General features: G+C 51.5%; 1 protein-coding gene across 1 annotated transcript in view; it reads left to right on the forward strand.

The window, feature by feature from the left end:
* Nucleotides 1–4023, forward strand: part of LOC101405346 (tyrosine-protein phosphatase non-receptor type substrate 1) — a 42349-nt gene extending 38326 nt beyond the window's left edge. Inside the window, exon 8 of the mRNA XM_087445497.1 lies at nucleotides 1480–4023. Within this exon, the coding sequence (XP_087301623.1) occupies nucleotides 1480–1731 (252 nt within the window). The 3' untranslated portion in view covers nucleotides 1732–4023. The remainder of the gene's footprint in view (nucleotides 1–1479) is intronic.
* The last annotated feature ends 12059 nt before the right edge of the window (nucleotides 4024–16082 follow it).

Genomic DNA, 16082 nt, shown 5'->3' on the forward strand with positions numbered 1-16082 from the left:
CAAGCCAGCGGTGTGGAGCTTGCAGCCTCGAGTCTAGGACTCCCAGTGCCCAGTGCCAGCCCTCCAGGGCGGGATTTAATGCTGTCGGCGTGGGTTTCCCAGAGAGGAGTGAGTGAGCAGGGGCAGAGGAGCCGTGTGGTAAGACCACAGCTGTAGAGTCCAGCAGGCTTTGGTTCTTTTCCAGCTGTGTGACTTTGACCAAATTATTTAACCTCCCTGGGTCTCAGTCTCTTCACCTGAAAATGGGGTAAAGAACTCCTACCAAGCAGAGCCGTGACAGGGCCTAAGTAAGGCGATCGATGGGATCGCCTGGGGCATAGAAGCCGTTGGGGACTGAGATCCGCGGTTACCGTTCTGCACTGACCAGGAGTCGGGGCTGTCGGTAGCTCCCCTCTGCGTCTACAGCATGGGTGCCGGGCACAGGAGGAGCCACGCTTATACTTGGTGGTGGGTGATTGCAAGGCGGCAGTCGTGGGTGATAAGACTGGGGACAGATTCAGATTGGCTGGGTGGTCGATGGCTGCTGACATTTATGCAACATAATGCTCACTCGGTACCTGCCAGGCTCCATTCTGAGAGCTTTACCTGGATGACCTCATCCAGTCCTCGCAGTGACCCTGGCCGGAGACACTGTTATTATCCCCACTTTACAGTTGGGGAAACTGAGGCCTAGAGAGGCTAAGTGAACTGCCCAAAGTCACTCAGCTGGAGAGAACAGAACCAGGACTCAAACTCTGGGTTTCAACTGCAGAACCTTTACCACCTGCTAACTGCTGTCTCATCCTCGTACGCCCCTATTCTCTGTCTCCCAGTGCCCAGCGTCACCCTGAGCGGGGCTGAAGTTGTTGCCGTCCATCCATCCACTCACTCATTCATTCACTCATTCATCACTGATTGGGCTTTTTCTGTGCCAGCCTTGGTTTCTGCATCATAACAAATGCCTAGTGAATATTGAGTAAACGAGTAAATGAATGACTGTCCCCTCCCAGTGGGGGATCAGCATCTCCTCAGACCCCCAAACAGACACAGTCCTAGGTGGTGGGGGCTGTAATGGAGAAACATGGCTGAGGAAGCACCGATAAGGAGCCCTGGACCCAGCCGAGGGAGGGTCTTAGGATGAAGCGGTGCTCGTGCTGAAATGTACGTGGCGGATTGGGTTTCCTCACAAAGAGAAAGAAGGCCAGACAGTCTAGGCAGAGGGGAGAGCATTGAAAAGACAGGACGGACTGCAGGAGGAGGTGACATTGAGGCAGGGCTGTGAGGTGACCACTGGTGTTCAGGAAGATCCTTCAGGCTGTGTAAGGAGGGAGGTGGGTTGGAAGGGTAGGGCTGGAGGCAGGTAACCTTGGCCAGAGAAGACGGGGCTATGAATTAGGGCTGAGCCAGTGGGGGAAGAGGAGACAGAAGCATCCAGATTTGGTACTGATGGGTGGATGAGTGGCCAGGGGCTCCAGGACGACCTCTCTCCATCTCATTTAGATCCAGGACAACAATGACATCACATACGCAGACCTGAACCTGCCCAAGGGGAAGAAGCCTGCCCCCCAAGCTGCTGAGCCCAACAACCACACGGAGTATGCCAGCATCCAGGCGTGCCCGCCGCCTGTGCCTGAGGACACGCTCACGTACGCTGACCTGGACATGGTCCACCTCAGCCGGGCCAAGCAGCCAGCCTCCAAGCCCGAGCCATCCTACTCGGAGTATGCCAGTGTCCAGGTCCAGAGGAAGTGAGCAGGACCACAGTCATCTCTAGGGTCTGTCCCCACGAGCCTTCCTGTCCCACGTGGGGCAGCCGTGATGAGGACAGCCAGCCCAGTTCCCGGGGGGCTGAGGTGGCGTGGGCCCGGGGACCCAAGGCTGAGGTTGGCTCTTGTCTCCCCAACTCACTTGGCTCTCCAGCATTTCCAGGGCGGCAGCCCCCTGCCTTGCCACACATGGAGACTGATGTTGCCAGACCTGCCAGGGAACAGACCTGGGAACTGGCCAGAGCCATTAGGGATCCAAGAACTCTCATGCCTCTCTCCACCAATGCGTGGATCTTGGTCATGGTCTTAGAGACCCTTGACTGCCTCCCTGATGCTCTGCAGCCTGATCTTCCAGGGTGGAGAGGGAGAAAACCCCGCGTCTTCCTCCCACCACCACCACCCAACTGGGGCTTTGGGAAAAGTTTTCCCTTTAGATCGAACTGCCCCATCCATGGAGAAGCTGGAAAAAGAACCTCTGGGACCCACATCCTGAGACTTGGGGAGGTTGCTGCCAACAGTCCTGGTCTTCCCATTGCTGGACTGATGAGCCGCAAGCCCTGGGGGAGGAGAGGACCCTCCAAGGAACCACCACCAAGGACCAAGGGACAAAACCCTTCTCTTCCTCACCCTCCGAGACTCCTTGAGGCCCCGTCATCCCGCCCGTGACACTCCATGTGGACCCAACTCTCCTTTCTAGACCTGAGCTTGCTTCCTCCAGCTAGCACTAATTCAGCAACATCTCGCTGTGGACGCCTGTAAATTATTGAGAAATGTGAAACGTGCAATCTTGAAACTGAGGTGTTAGAAAATTTGATCTGTGGTGTTTTGTTTTGTTTTTTCTTAAAACAACAGCAGCGTTATCTTGGCTCTTTGTCATGTGTTGAAGTTCATGGTTGGGTCTTGTGCAGTCCAAGGTTTAACAGTTGGTTGTCCTGGAGGGATTCTCTTAGAGCAGACACTGAGTGCCTCCAGAGTCCCGAGGATAGGGAAGAAGGTTCCGCTTTGGTTACTCCATGGAGATGCTTAGCCTTCTCTCCAGGACTAAATTGGCCATGTTCTCAGCCAAGCCACGTGGCTGGTACTAATGCCTTCCTTGCCCCCAGTGTAGTCCAAATCTGCCCCTTGCTTCTCGGGGCTGCCTCTTCACAGGGCGGTCCTGCCGAGACCTAATGCCTCAGTCTACTCACCCATAGCGAGGGGAGCGGAAGGCTGCCCTCCGTCCCCTCCATCTCACAAGCACTTTAGGGCCATGCAGGGTAGGAAGCTGTGCCTGGCTGTTTTCCCCACCCCTTTAGCGACCTTCCCCCGTTCCAGCTCTCTGAGCTGATCCCTACAGGAGGAATCTTCCATTTCTGCTCTCAAACCCTACTGGGATCAAACTGGAATAAGTCCAAGACAGCCAGGACTGACCCGCCTTCTGTCGCCCTGTCTCAGGAGCTTGGGCAGAGGCTGTCACCTTGTTACCCTCTGATACCCACCCTTCCAATTCAGTGTGGGGGCCTAGCTGGGCCCAGGGCAAGCAGGTGTTGCAAGCCCTGTTTGTTTGGTCTTCACATGTAACTAATCAACTCTTAGAGCTAAGACACTAGTCTTCACTGCCCCTGGGTCCAGCCGTTTGATGCTCAAGGGATTCCAGGCTCAGGCTGTCAGAGTGAGAAGCTGAGCCATCCTGCCCCTCAGGAGATCCTCTGGTGGAACTTCAGATGCTCAGCACAGCCCCAGCTCTCTGGGGGACAGTGATTTGGTGTTTTACATGATGGCATCTAGGAATTAGCTGAGCCAACAGCCATGTGCACAGCTTTGGCCCGACGAGCTAGAGTTTCCCTGTGGCATCTGGGAGCACAGCGGCCCAGCCACCTGGCTCGAGCTATTTCCAAATTCCAAAAGGTTGGCCTGTAAACCTTAGTCTCCCTGTCTTCTGCCCAGAGAGAGCACATGTGCGTGAGCATGCGTGCACACACATACACACACACAATTTTAAAAGAATGTTTTCTTGGTGCCATTTTAATTTAATTTAATTTTGAATTTTGGAAGGGGAGTAAGAGAAGCCGAGAAAGTTGTGTAGCTTAGCTTTGGCCTGGCGGCCTGGACAGTCCCATACCTTGTGTATGGAACCCCAGGAAAAGGAAGAGATCGAAATAACAGTGCGGAAGGAGCGTGGTTTCGGGAGTTTATTTTAAGACTGCTGGGAAGGAAACAGGCCCATTTTGTATATAGTTGCAACTTAAACTTTTTGGCTTGCAAAATATTTTTGTAATAAAGATTTCTGGGTAACGACCCTTTGGGTGTTGAGTGTCCTTGTTTCTGTGAGTGTGTCCGCCGACCCTGGGAGCCCGGGAGAGGATCGCCGGTGGCCCCAGGGCTTGGAAACGATTGCAGGGTCTGGGCATCTCACTGGGGTTTTATAGACACAAAGACTGTTTCCCTGGCTCACAGGGAGCCGGTGTAAGGTTGTGCCCAAAACACATGTGTACGCAGAATTCCAGCAGACAACCGAGTTTGAATCCCGGGTCTGCCGCTTCGTAGCTGTGAGAATTCAAACAACTCACCTCTTGGAGACTGCAGCCTGTCATTGGCACAATGGGGACAATAATACCTCCCGCCGGGGTTAGTGTAGGGATAACGGGGTCACGAGGCACCGAGCCCCAGGCTTGGCACATGGCAGGCCGAAGCGTTGGGTCATTCCTTCACGCCCTAAACATTGCACAGCAGGGTCTGGTCTCCCCTCACCACCCATGTGATCTTGGACAAGCAGGCCACCCTCTCCGAGCCCCGCTTTCCTCCTCTACCCAAGGCGGAAACCTACTGCTTGTCCTAGAATGTCCTTGCCAGACGATGCATGTCAGTGCTAGTATACAGTAGGTGCTCAATAAATGTTAGTTTCCTTACCTCCTCTCCATTTGAATATTAATCACATTAGGGACAATTCTATAATAATGTAATATAGTATTAATAATACTTCGTGCTTACGGTGTCGGCACTTTACATCGATTAACTCCTTTAAACCTCACCACCTGAGGTAGGAAATATTATTGACCTCGTTTATAGACAAGGCACAGAAAGGTGGTGTAACTTATACAGGGTCACACAGCGAATGAGTGATGTTGCTGAGACCCAAACTCCAGCTATCTGACTTCAGGGCCCAACTTCTAACCAAGAGTTAATCAATACATCATGTATTGGCACTGACTATGAAAAATGATTAGCAATGATAATAGCTAATGACTGTGACAGTAAGTAATATGCCAAGGGCTTTACGGTATTAACTGATTTGCTCCCCCCAACCACTATGTGAGGTAGGAACTCATTACCCTATTTGACAGATGAGTAAACTGAGGCACAGAGACAGTAAGTCATTTCCCCAGTGTCCCATGGCAGAACAGGATTTGAACCCAAGGAGTCTGGGTCTTCCCCACCACACTGTACTGCCTCGTTTGTTCTCCTGTTAGCTGCGGTTCTGCCCATTTTGCAGAGAAGCAAAGTTGAGGCTGAGGAAGCACACATGACCTGGCCAATCTCACACAGTGAATCTTTAGTGGAGCTGGGCCTGGGATCATCACTGCGCCCTTGGCCTGGTCCATGTGATTAGGGACCGCCTGATGCAAGGAGCCTCCTGATGCTCAGAGGTCATCTGCCTCACAGGCCAGGACCTTGGCTGTGACAGCGAACTCAGCTCTCGGCCTCCCTGGAGGCCGAACCTGTGAAATATGTGTGCTGCTTGCAGGGAGGTGTTCAAGGCACGAATCCAGGCCAAGTGGACAGGGAGATGCCTTCTGTTTTCCAGGAAGGTGGGGGATGATGGACCGCGGGTCCAGGCAAGGAGACCTGGGGGATGTACTTTATGCAGCACCTGGACCTCGCTTCTCCACGGCCCAGATCTCCAGGGCTGCAGGCTGGCAGGCAAAATGGAAGTTGACAGGAGCCAAGTGACCCTCTTCCCGCCACCAGGAAATCAGTCAAGCATTTGGCATTTATCGGGCGCCGCCTCTGGGTTCCTGGTTGTGCAAAGGAGAACCACAGGACTCACCCCGCTCCATGAGGACCCAGAGGCCGTCCGCACCCCCTGCCCACTTTACATGATAATCGGGAAAATCTCTGCCCCTCCTCAAGATTCTAATGCCCACTGTAAAAGCCCCTGTGTCCTCCAGCATATTCCCACCAGCCAAGATTTCATCAAGGTTTATTTATTTTATTTAATTTTTACATAAACACTCTGTATCAGACAATTCCTGAACTCTGCACAAATACTAATATTAATTCACTCCATCCTCTTAACAAACCTATAAAGTAGATACTATGATTATCTCCCGTTTAATAAAGAAATTGAAGCACGGAGAGGTTACACATCTCGTTCAAGGGCTGCCAACCAAGAAGGGGTGCTGCTGTGGGTGTGGGGGGCCCTGGATGGGTGTGAGGGGGGCGGGTGGTTGCTAGAGAGACTGTGGGGGCCACAGTGTTTGGGTGCACAGCCGGGAAAAGCCACATGGTCTCACCCCCAAAGCATCAGAGCGTCAGGGTGGTCCCAGTCACCTGCCTGGTCACCAGCCAGCCAACATACCCTTGGGCCTCCCTGGGGCTCAGCCTGCCACCACTGGGGTCCCCACTGTCCCCCCACCCCCTTTCACCATGGCGCGGTGCTTGACCAGGGTCTGGGACTTTTTTCTGAGTACAGGATTGTGAAATTGAAAATGCTTCCAAAAAGACGTGCCCCAGATGTTCAAAACCAGGCAACACCTTGGGGACAGAAGTCAGAAGGGAGCTATCCTTGGAGGGAGGCAGTGATGGGAAGAGACCGAAGGGGCCCTCTGGGGTGATGGAACATTCTGTATCTCCATCTCAGCAGTGGTTACGTGGGGTCTTCCAGACGTAAAAGTCCATCAAATGCACACTTAACATGTCTGCAACCCCTGTGAATAAGTCATACCTCAAAGATTTGAAAAGACTGCAGCCTTGTCGCCCTGGGATTCAACCCCCAGCCCAGCTTTGAGGCCTGCCCCAACATGACAGTTTCTTTAAGACGGTGTCAACGCCGTGTGTTTGGTCACGGAGCCCAGTGCCTGGCCCAGGTGAGGGGCTCAGGGAGCGTTGCTGAGTTCCTTTGAAAGATAGCATCCCAGGGACCAAAATAGCACACGAAACGCAAAAGAAAAAGTGCCGGACTGGGCACGAACGCCAAGGCCGGCTACAAAGATGAACCATTTATCTGTCATCGTTGTCTACTGAGAGTCCCTTAACTCCTCTCCCCTCCCTCCACACTCACCCTCCACCCACACCCCTCCTCCCTCCCCCGGGGGCAAGGGGGCCAGCTGCACACAGAGTCCTCGCCCTTGACCTTGGGCAAAGGGCTTCACCTCTGAGCCACGGTTTGGTCACCTTGAAATGTGATAGTAGAAGTCTTCACCACGGGGGCCTAGCGAGGGTTAAATAGAGGATAGATCTGAGAACCTCTGCCATGGTGTGGGGCAGACAGCAGTCACACACACTCACACATTTACACACTTATACGCATCCACACTTGCACGCATCCACACAAATGTACACAATCACACTCATGCATTCACATCCACACACTCACTCACACACACATTCACACACACACCAAGGCCAGGTTCTCAGAGATGCTCAACTATGACAGGTCTCCTCTCCTGGGTGAAATAACTTTATCAAGTCCCTCCCTCCCTCATTAGCCTGGGGTGGCTCCCTCTTACCGACTTTGGGGAGTCCAACGCCCCAGCCCAGTTTCCAGGGTCCTCTTCCTTACACCCCACCCAACCTATTTAAAGACGTTTCCTGCTCCTCCCCAGCCCAGACTCCACTCTCTGGCCAGGCTAGTCTTCCCGTCCCACCAAATACCAGGTGGGGCCGCCTTTGACTGCTCTGGCCCCACAGTGAGTCACCCTCTGCCCCAGTGACATCGTACCCCTCCCCACCCAGACCATGAGCTCCCCAACACCAGAACTTCATTTCACACCTTTGGGATCCAGCCCCTGGGAGGAGGGGGACAGAAGCCCACCATGTGCCAGACAGCATCCCGGGCACTTGAATTCTTTATTTCACTGACCCTTCACTGCCTCTGGAGATGGGTGCGGTGATGTCTACTTCACAGATAAGAAAATTGAGGCTCAGAGAGTTGAAGAGAGAAGCTTAAGATCACTCAGCCAGTAATTATTTCTCAAGCTTCTACTCTGAAGTTGGCCCTGTGCAAAATTCTGAGTATACAATGCTGACAAAAGATGGGCCACACCCTTATGAGCTCATGGGATGTGAGGGAGCCAGAACATCTGGGAATCCCAACAGGTGAATGAGTGCCACTAGGACAAGGGGATGTCAATCTGCCATTTTCATAAGTTATAAAACATGATACATACAAATACAGAACAGAAAGTCAAGCTCAAGTATACTCCCCATAGAATTAATCATCCTTTAGTGGCCCTTTTTAAACAGGCCCTGGTATGGCAGTGAAAGAAGGTGCCACCTTCTTTGCCTTATTTCCAAGTTTTGGATATTTTTCTCATTAGGGGAAAGTACATAGGCCTCACTCAGCCTGCATGGAGCAGAAAAGGCTTCCTACAGAGGAAATCCCTGAGCTGAGACCTGAGAGTAAGACTGAGCCAGACAAAGAGGGTGTAGAAGAGCCACTGCCAGGCAGAAGCAAGCCTTCCCGTGTGGGCTGGCCCCTGCCAAGCTCTGCAGCCGCATCGTATATTACTCTCCGCATCACTCCCTGCACTGGCAACACCAGCCTCCTGACAGTTCCTGCAATGAGCCACAGGGCCTTTGCACGTGCTGCTCCCTCTGCCCAGAACACTTGCTGGGTCTCTCCTGCTTGTCCTCCAATCCAAAGACTGAGCCAAGTTTCTTTGTTAAACACCGCCATAACAGTCCTGTCCAGAACTGCTCCTTTGAGGCCCTTGTCACAATTTGTAATTATACACTGACCTTGTGATTATTTGATTAACATCTCTCTCGCCCACTGCCCTGGGAGCTGTCTCAGGGTAAGGAGGGTCTTGGCTTGCTCACCAATGTAACTCCTGCGCCAGCCCATAGGATGCATCAAATAAATATTTGTTGGGTGGATGGGAGGAGGGATGGAGGGATGGGAGAATGGAGGATGAATGGATGGATGGACAGATGCGTGGGAGGATGGATAGACCGGTGGAAAGAAAGGAAAGAGTGAGGGAGGGAGGAAGGAAGAAAAGGTAAGGAAAGAAGAGCATGTAAAAAGGCCCAGAAGTCGGAGACTGTGTGGCGTCTTAGCAGAACTGAAAGTGCCCGAGCCGGCGGGTTTGGAACTAGGACTGAAACCCCAGTCCGTCTGACTTTTCTCACCGAGTCCCTCTGCCTTTCATCGTGATCCTGGGTTCAGAGCAATCACTTCATAAAAAATTGATGCATGCTCCCCAACAGGCAAGGAGCCAGTGACCCTTGTCTGAGTCTTTGATGCCTCATCTGGGGAAACAGGGCCTATACTTAGAAAACAGGATGAGCGATTGCAAAGATCTTTCTCCATCCTGAAATTGCACAACCCTGGCACGGCTGGTGGATGGCCCAACTTCGAGAGCTGGCCAGGCTCAGCAGACGCGTCCTCCTGGCCCCACTTCAAGGACAACAGGCCAAGCCCTCATGGTGGAAGGTGCTGTTCCCAGGTGCCTGGGCCTTCTGCCCCCACAGGCCTGCTCTGGGCAGGGTCAGCTGGTGCAGCAGCTGGTCTCATGGATCTGGGCCACAGACCCGTCTCCAGAATGAGGCTGGGTGAGAGTTTAATGGGGAGAAGGCTGTGGCCTGACTGCGGCTGTCAGCTCCGTTCTGCCCCGGCTCCCCCAGTGCCCGTAAATGGCCTCTGTGCACATGCAGATTAACGTGTTACCGCTAAGATCATATGCGGGATGCAAAGGCGCTTGGGCAGCTGGGCCGGGAGCTGCCATTACCGCAGGACCTTTCACTGGAAATTTTTTCTTGGGGCAATTAAATCTTCCGTTGTCTCCTTGCAGGGAGTGCCAGCCTGCATTTTAATTATCCTCAAAAGAGGGAAGTAGGGGAAAGGACACAAGGCAGAGAATTGAAAAATAACAGTCTGCTTTATAAACAAGGCCATCATCTCGAGGCTGTGCATCCATTCGGAAGATTCCTCCCCGTCAGCTCCACAATGCCCCTGACCTCTGGGCTCCAGGCTCCCTGCAAGGTTGGAAGGGCCTCTCTGGGGACGGGGGACGGAGGGAGAGGGGCCGAGAGAAAGCACTGTTTGAGTGTGGGATGTGGGTCTTCTGTGCGGGGATCATCGAGGCCCCAGCATCACTCACGGCCCTGTTTGTTTATTACCACATTCTGTGGGGTGGAAATTATTAACCTCATTTTACAGATGAGGAAGCAGAGACTAGGAAAATAATGGGTAATAACATGAGTTTACAGCAATAAAAAGGAACACAAACTCCTAATACGTGACAACCAGGATGAATCTCAAAAAACACTCTGCTGAGCAAAGGAGCCAGACGCTCAAGGGTGCACACTGTGGGATTCCACTAACGTCAAGGTCTAGAACCAGGAGAACGAATCCGAATCCGTTGTGACAGAAGGCAGAGAAGTGGGGATGGGGGAGGAGGGGATTGACCCAAGGGGCGGAGGGAACATTTGGGGAGATGGAAACGTCCTTTATCTTCACCGAGGTGGCACTTACATGGGCGTGTATGGTTATCAAAACTCATCGAACTGCGTATTTAAAATGAGTGCAGTTTATTGTTTGTAAGTTATACCTTAATAAAGTTGATTTGATAATAATAATAAAATAATACAAGTTCATATTTATCTGGACCTTACTCTGTGCCAGTCCTGACTGGAAGCGCTTTCCATGTGCTAAGCCATTCATCCTCCACACCAGTCTGTGACGGGGGCACTGTGATGGCCCCATTTCCCAGATGAGGAAACTGAGGCACAGAGATGAAACTTTCCCAAGGTGAGTGGTTAGTAAGAGGTGGAGCCTGGGTTCAAATCCAGACGGGTTGACTCCCAACAGAGCCTTAGAGCCTTGAGGACAAAGTCCAAAATTACCCAACTAGTGAGTCCTAGAAGCAGGATTAAGTCCCAGGGCCTTTCCAACGTGACGCAACTAGCAGAAGGGGGAAATTCATTCATTCACGAAGCATTTACCCAGCATCCACTGTAGGTCATCTGGGGGACACGTGTGGAGCAGCAGACAAGTCCCAGGCTCTTGGGGGATGGTGGGCGCAGGTGAGAGGGTCACCAATTAATCACAAAGTAAACGTGAAGCTGAGTCAGTGATGGGTGCCCAGAGGGGCGTTTACAGGGAACCCAAACGCACAGCCGGAACTGGAGGTCGCTGGAGACTGGGCCCTCCTCTTCTATCTGCGCGGAAGCCAGCGCAGCCCAGGCGCGCACCAAATTCCCGAGCCAACCGCTCCCGACTTGACTGCCCTCTGAGCCGTGTGTTCGCTGATGTAGGACAAGTTTTAAAGTCTCATCTTTGAAGAGAGGCAGCAAAGGCCCTTTGAAATCGCCTGCCCTGCTCTGAACACCTTGTGCGCAGAGCTCAGCTATTTCAAGAATGGCCCCCGCGCATTCCCATGGCTGGGCCGCCCAGGGAGTCGCATTTCAGCGTGGTGGGAGCAGCACGAGAGTGACAGCTGGGAGGAGAGCCCAGGCCCTACGGGAAGACCCTTGCCTTGAGCCAAGGCCCTGTGGAGAACCTGTGTGGCCTTGGCTCCGGAGGCGGAACATGGCTTTCAGGCAGGGAAGGCTGGCCTGCTTTCCCCAAGGTTTATAACCTTTGCTAAGAGCTACCCTGTGTTGAGGGCTGGCTCCGGGCCTTTTGGGTGCACTATCCAATTTATTCCTCTCAGTAGCTCTGGACCACCACCCTGGGTTCCCAGGTGAGCACAGAGAAGGGAAGTGACTTGCCCAAGATCACACAGTGCTGTAAGAATGTGTTGGCATCTGGACCCCTCCCCTGACATCCCAGGGCCTCCTGAATCTCACCTCAGCCCCTTTCTACCCCCTGAGATAATCACTCTACACCATTTAGTGAATATATTTTTGGACGTCAGAGTCTCTGGATTCATTTTCTGGCTCCCTACTTTCCAGCTGTGTGACCTGGGGCAAGTTTCTTAACCTCTCTGTCTGTTTCCTCCTCTGCAGAATGGTGCCTAAAACTGTACCTACCTCAAAGGTTGCTGTGAAGATCAAATGACACAAGACAATCAATGTAAAAGTGGTTAGAACTGGGCCTGGATGACAGTGAGCCCTCAAACACTGGTACTTTCTTATTGAATAGACTTTTTTTACATAAATGGGCCCATATCCAACTTCTTTACATATCTGGGGCACCTTTCCAAGTAAGACATAGAGATCTACCTCATTCTTTCAGATAGCTTCATAGTATTCTTACATTCATTCGTTCATTCATTCATTCATTCATTCGCCAAACATGTGTAAGTGGCAGCTTCTATACACCAAGCCAGGGCAAACAACACGTTAAGTTCTTGCTCTCAGTTCTAGTGGGAGAGACAATTAGCAAGCACACAAATAAATAATTGAGATCATTTCACCTTCGCTGAGTCTATGAAGAAAATAAGATGGGGCAAAGTGATGGAGAGATATTGGATAGGAGAGGGACGACAATTTAGACACAGTGTTCTAACTCCCTGAGGACATGCATTCATACTGCCACCAGCAGAGAGAGGGGGGAAGGCAAGGGAAGAACCTGGGCTAGAATATTCCAGGCAGAGGGAACAACCAGAGCAAAGGGCTGAGGCTGGACTAAGCTCCATGCGGTTTGGCTGGAGGTAAAGAATGAGCACTTTTGAAATGATGGTGGGGAGGCAGGCTGGGACCTGGTGAAACAGGACCCGTAAGCCATAGTGGGGAGCTTGGGTTTCATCCCAAGAGAAGTAGGAAGCCACTGGCGCAGAGGACAAGCCTGCTCTAATATGCATTTTTACAAACCACTCCGGCTGCGGGGTAGGAATGGACTGGAGGGGAACTAACAGAGGAATGGGGAAGGTCATGAATTCCCCATTGACGGAGGTTTGGCTGTTTCTATTTTTTCCCTACTTGCAAACAATTTTGCAATAAACATCGTTGCACAGAAATTCCTAGAAGTGGAATGGTCGGATTTAACACACACACATTTTTTTGTCGTATCCAGATTGCCACGTTGCCTTCCATTTCACTCCCATCACAAGTGCAAGAGTTCCAGTTTCTGGGGCCGGCCCGGTGGCGCAAGCAGTTAAGTGCGCGTGCTCCGCTGCAGTGGGCCGGGGTTCGCCAGTTCGGATCCCGGGTGTGCACCGACGCACCGCTTACTAAGCCATGCTGTGGCGGCATCCCATATAAAGTAGAGGAAGATGGGCACGTATGTTAGCCCAGAACCAGTCTTCCTCAGCAAACAAAAAGAGGAGGACTGGCATTGGATGTTAGTTCAGGGCTGGTCCTCCTCACAAAACAAAACAAAAAAGAGTTCCGGTTTCCACTCTCAACTTTCTCTACCTGCTTTGCTCCTGGGAACACTTCCCCCCGCCTCCCCAGCCCTGGCACAAACCCACAAGTCTCGAATGCATTCATATTTCTTGTTGCAGTCTGGAATTACCAGTTGTTTAGAAGAAAATCTCAGAATCAGGCTAAGTGGTTAAAAAGACTGCCCAGGGGCTGCTTTTTTCCAGTGGGAGTCAGAGAGAGGCCTCCAAGACCTCAAAGAGGGCCAATTTGCCCCTATTCTTCCAACCACAGAGAGAGAAGTTGCTTCGTTTTTCCTGTTCGGCTGTGAAAATAAGGCACGGCACTGAGAGAGCAGAGAAAACAGGCCCTGCAGTTACAAATGACGAAGGGCTGGTTGGAAAACCCTTCTCCCTACCAGGACCTGAGCACCAGGAATGGAGAGAGCCACTATCTTCGGAGCCTCTACCTCCCATCCCTCTGGGGCCCATCTAGCCTTGTCAGTATCCCCTGGTGGTGGCCACCACCTGCTGGCTGGCCTCCTGGCTTCCATTCCACACCTGCTCTGCTGCCAGACTTTCCTTTTCATAAGTGGCCTTTTTACAGAAAGCATTTTCTTTTAATCAGCAGCTACAAGATCTGCCCGCAGCAGTGTTGAAGCATAATTTTACTATTTTCTCATCACGTAGGGCTTATTTGTGTCGTGTATTTTGGGGAAGGGGAAAGGCTGCTAAGACCTCAGGGATTTATAACTAGTGTGCGTGCGGTGTCTGTTTTTAATCTTGGCATTTGGAGATGCTTTTGAAGATGTTTTATGTTATCTTTCCAAGACTGATCTGGTGAGTTATACTTAATTGAGAGAGGATTTTGCAACAGACTGCTTCTTAACATTTTATCTTTTAAGACAAGTGACTTTTTTTTTTCCATGGCAAGATAGATGGATAGCAAATTCTTGACATGGAGAGTAATTATTGTTCATTAACTGCTCATGTGTCAGCTGCCAGATTGCACCCATGGTCTCATTTTATCTTCTCAGTGACTCTACAAGGGAGGTATGTGTTTTGTATATATTTTACAGGTGAGGAAACCGAGGCACAGAGAAATGAACTTACCCAAGGCTGTAGAGCTGGTCAAGGGCAGAGCTGGGATGGAAACCCAGTACTCCCGAGGCCCTTCCTTGTGATCATGGTTTTCACCAGCCACAGGGTCTTGAAATATGTCAACCTGGCCAAGCCAGAGCTGCGTGTCCCAGAATTCCTTTCTTGCGTGGTTCTGGGTTGACACTGACCACATGCGACATTTTGCTCAAGGTTTCAAAGGCACAAGTGAAGGAGCCACCATTGTTTTACGCTCTGAAGGTCTGTGCAGGGCGCCAGGCAGAGAGGCCGCTCACGCAGGTTGTTGCCGACCTGCTGTTCATCCCACCAGCGTGGGGGGCAGCGCTCAGACCGGCAGATCCTGCAGCTCCCATCAGATCTCCTGCAGCTTCTGCGTCCTGGGCCAGGTGGGCATGCAGGACCAGGTTCTCCTGCAAGTCACTGTGGCATCGAGGTTGGGGGTAGTGACACGTAGATGCGGGTTCCAGTTTGGCCTTGCGCTGGTCCACAGCGGCTCTCCTTTCCGACTGCTGGTCTGGCTGATCCATAGAAATTTCCAGCTCACACTAGATGCTGAGGTGACAGCCTGTGCAGACAGCCCCACCACCTTGCACACTGCAGGATGTCACGGCCCTATGATGTTTCCCTCCTTCTAGATCCCTCATAAAGGTTCTGCCTCTCTGATGGGACCATGACTGATGCACAGGGGGTTGAGTTTTATTTGGAAAGTGACCTGCACCCATCCACCTAGATTTGACAGATTTAGCAAATAAAAATACAGAAAAACTGATTAAATTTGAACGTCACACAAATAATGAATACTTTTTTAGTGTAAGTATATCTCATGCAATATTTGGGACGTACTTATAATAAAAAATTATTTGTTGTGTATTTGAAATTCAAATTTAACTGGGCACGAGCATGCTGTATTTTGTCTCGCCACCGTTATCTCCATCCCCCAATAGATGCCCTTCAGGGAGACCCACATAACTGAGCCTCTTCCATTTGCCAGACATGACAAGAAGAACATTCGAGTCAGCACTCAGTCAGCATATGAGAGCCTTGGAGGATGGAGTAGGACAGGCTGAGGTTGGTCCTTGCAGGGCCTCAGTTTCCCCCACGTGGGCTACAAGTTGAAGCTGGGAAGTTCCCAGGGAACCCCGAGTCCACACATCGATCATCACCACCTTCAGGATAAAGTCCCAGTTCCTTAGTGAGGCATTCAGCGCCCGACCTGCCACCCCACCTCACCTCCTACCCAGCCCACGTAACCACCTAGAAGGACTTGATAGTCCCCAAGAGACAAGCTCTTCTTACTTGCAGGGCTTTACCTTCACTCTTCTCCTTGCCTGGAATGTCTCTCCCTCCTCTGAATGCCATTTAAACTCCTATTCACCCTTTACACCTTTAATGCCACCTCCTCCCAGAAGCCTTCCCTGACCACTGCAAAGAGAGAGGTGCCTGCCTTCACCTCTCTGTCCTTTGGGGCTTCTTTCACACTTAGATTACAACAGAGTCACAAATTATGCATGTTTAATATGCTCTTAAGACAAAGAGAAAAGAAGGATGAATAATTAAATAAAGCACCAGTGGCCCACTGAGCACGTGCATGCCCTGAGTGGATGTGAGATACAGGTAGGAAATCTGCTCTCTGGGGCTCAGACCCCCGGGGCCTCTCATCCTACAACTACCTAAAGATAAGTTTAGACTTCGAAGATAATTTTTTTAAACTAGCAGCCTAGTGGTCGAGAATGAAGGATTTGGCTGCAGACTAGACTCACCTAAGTGCAGATTC

Source organism: Ceratotherium simum, chromosome 21, assembly GCF_057802395.1.
Source record: "Ceratotherium simum simum isolate JZ-2026a chromosome 21, ASM5780239v1, whole genome shotgun sequence".
NCBI lineage: Eukaryota > Metazoa > Chordata > Mammalia > Perissodactyla > Rhinocerotidae > Ceratotherium > Ceratotherium simum.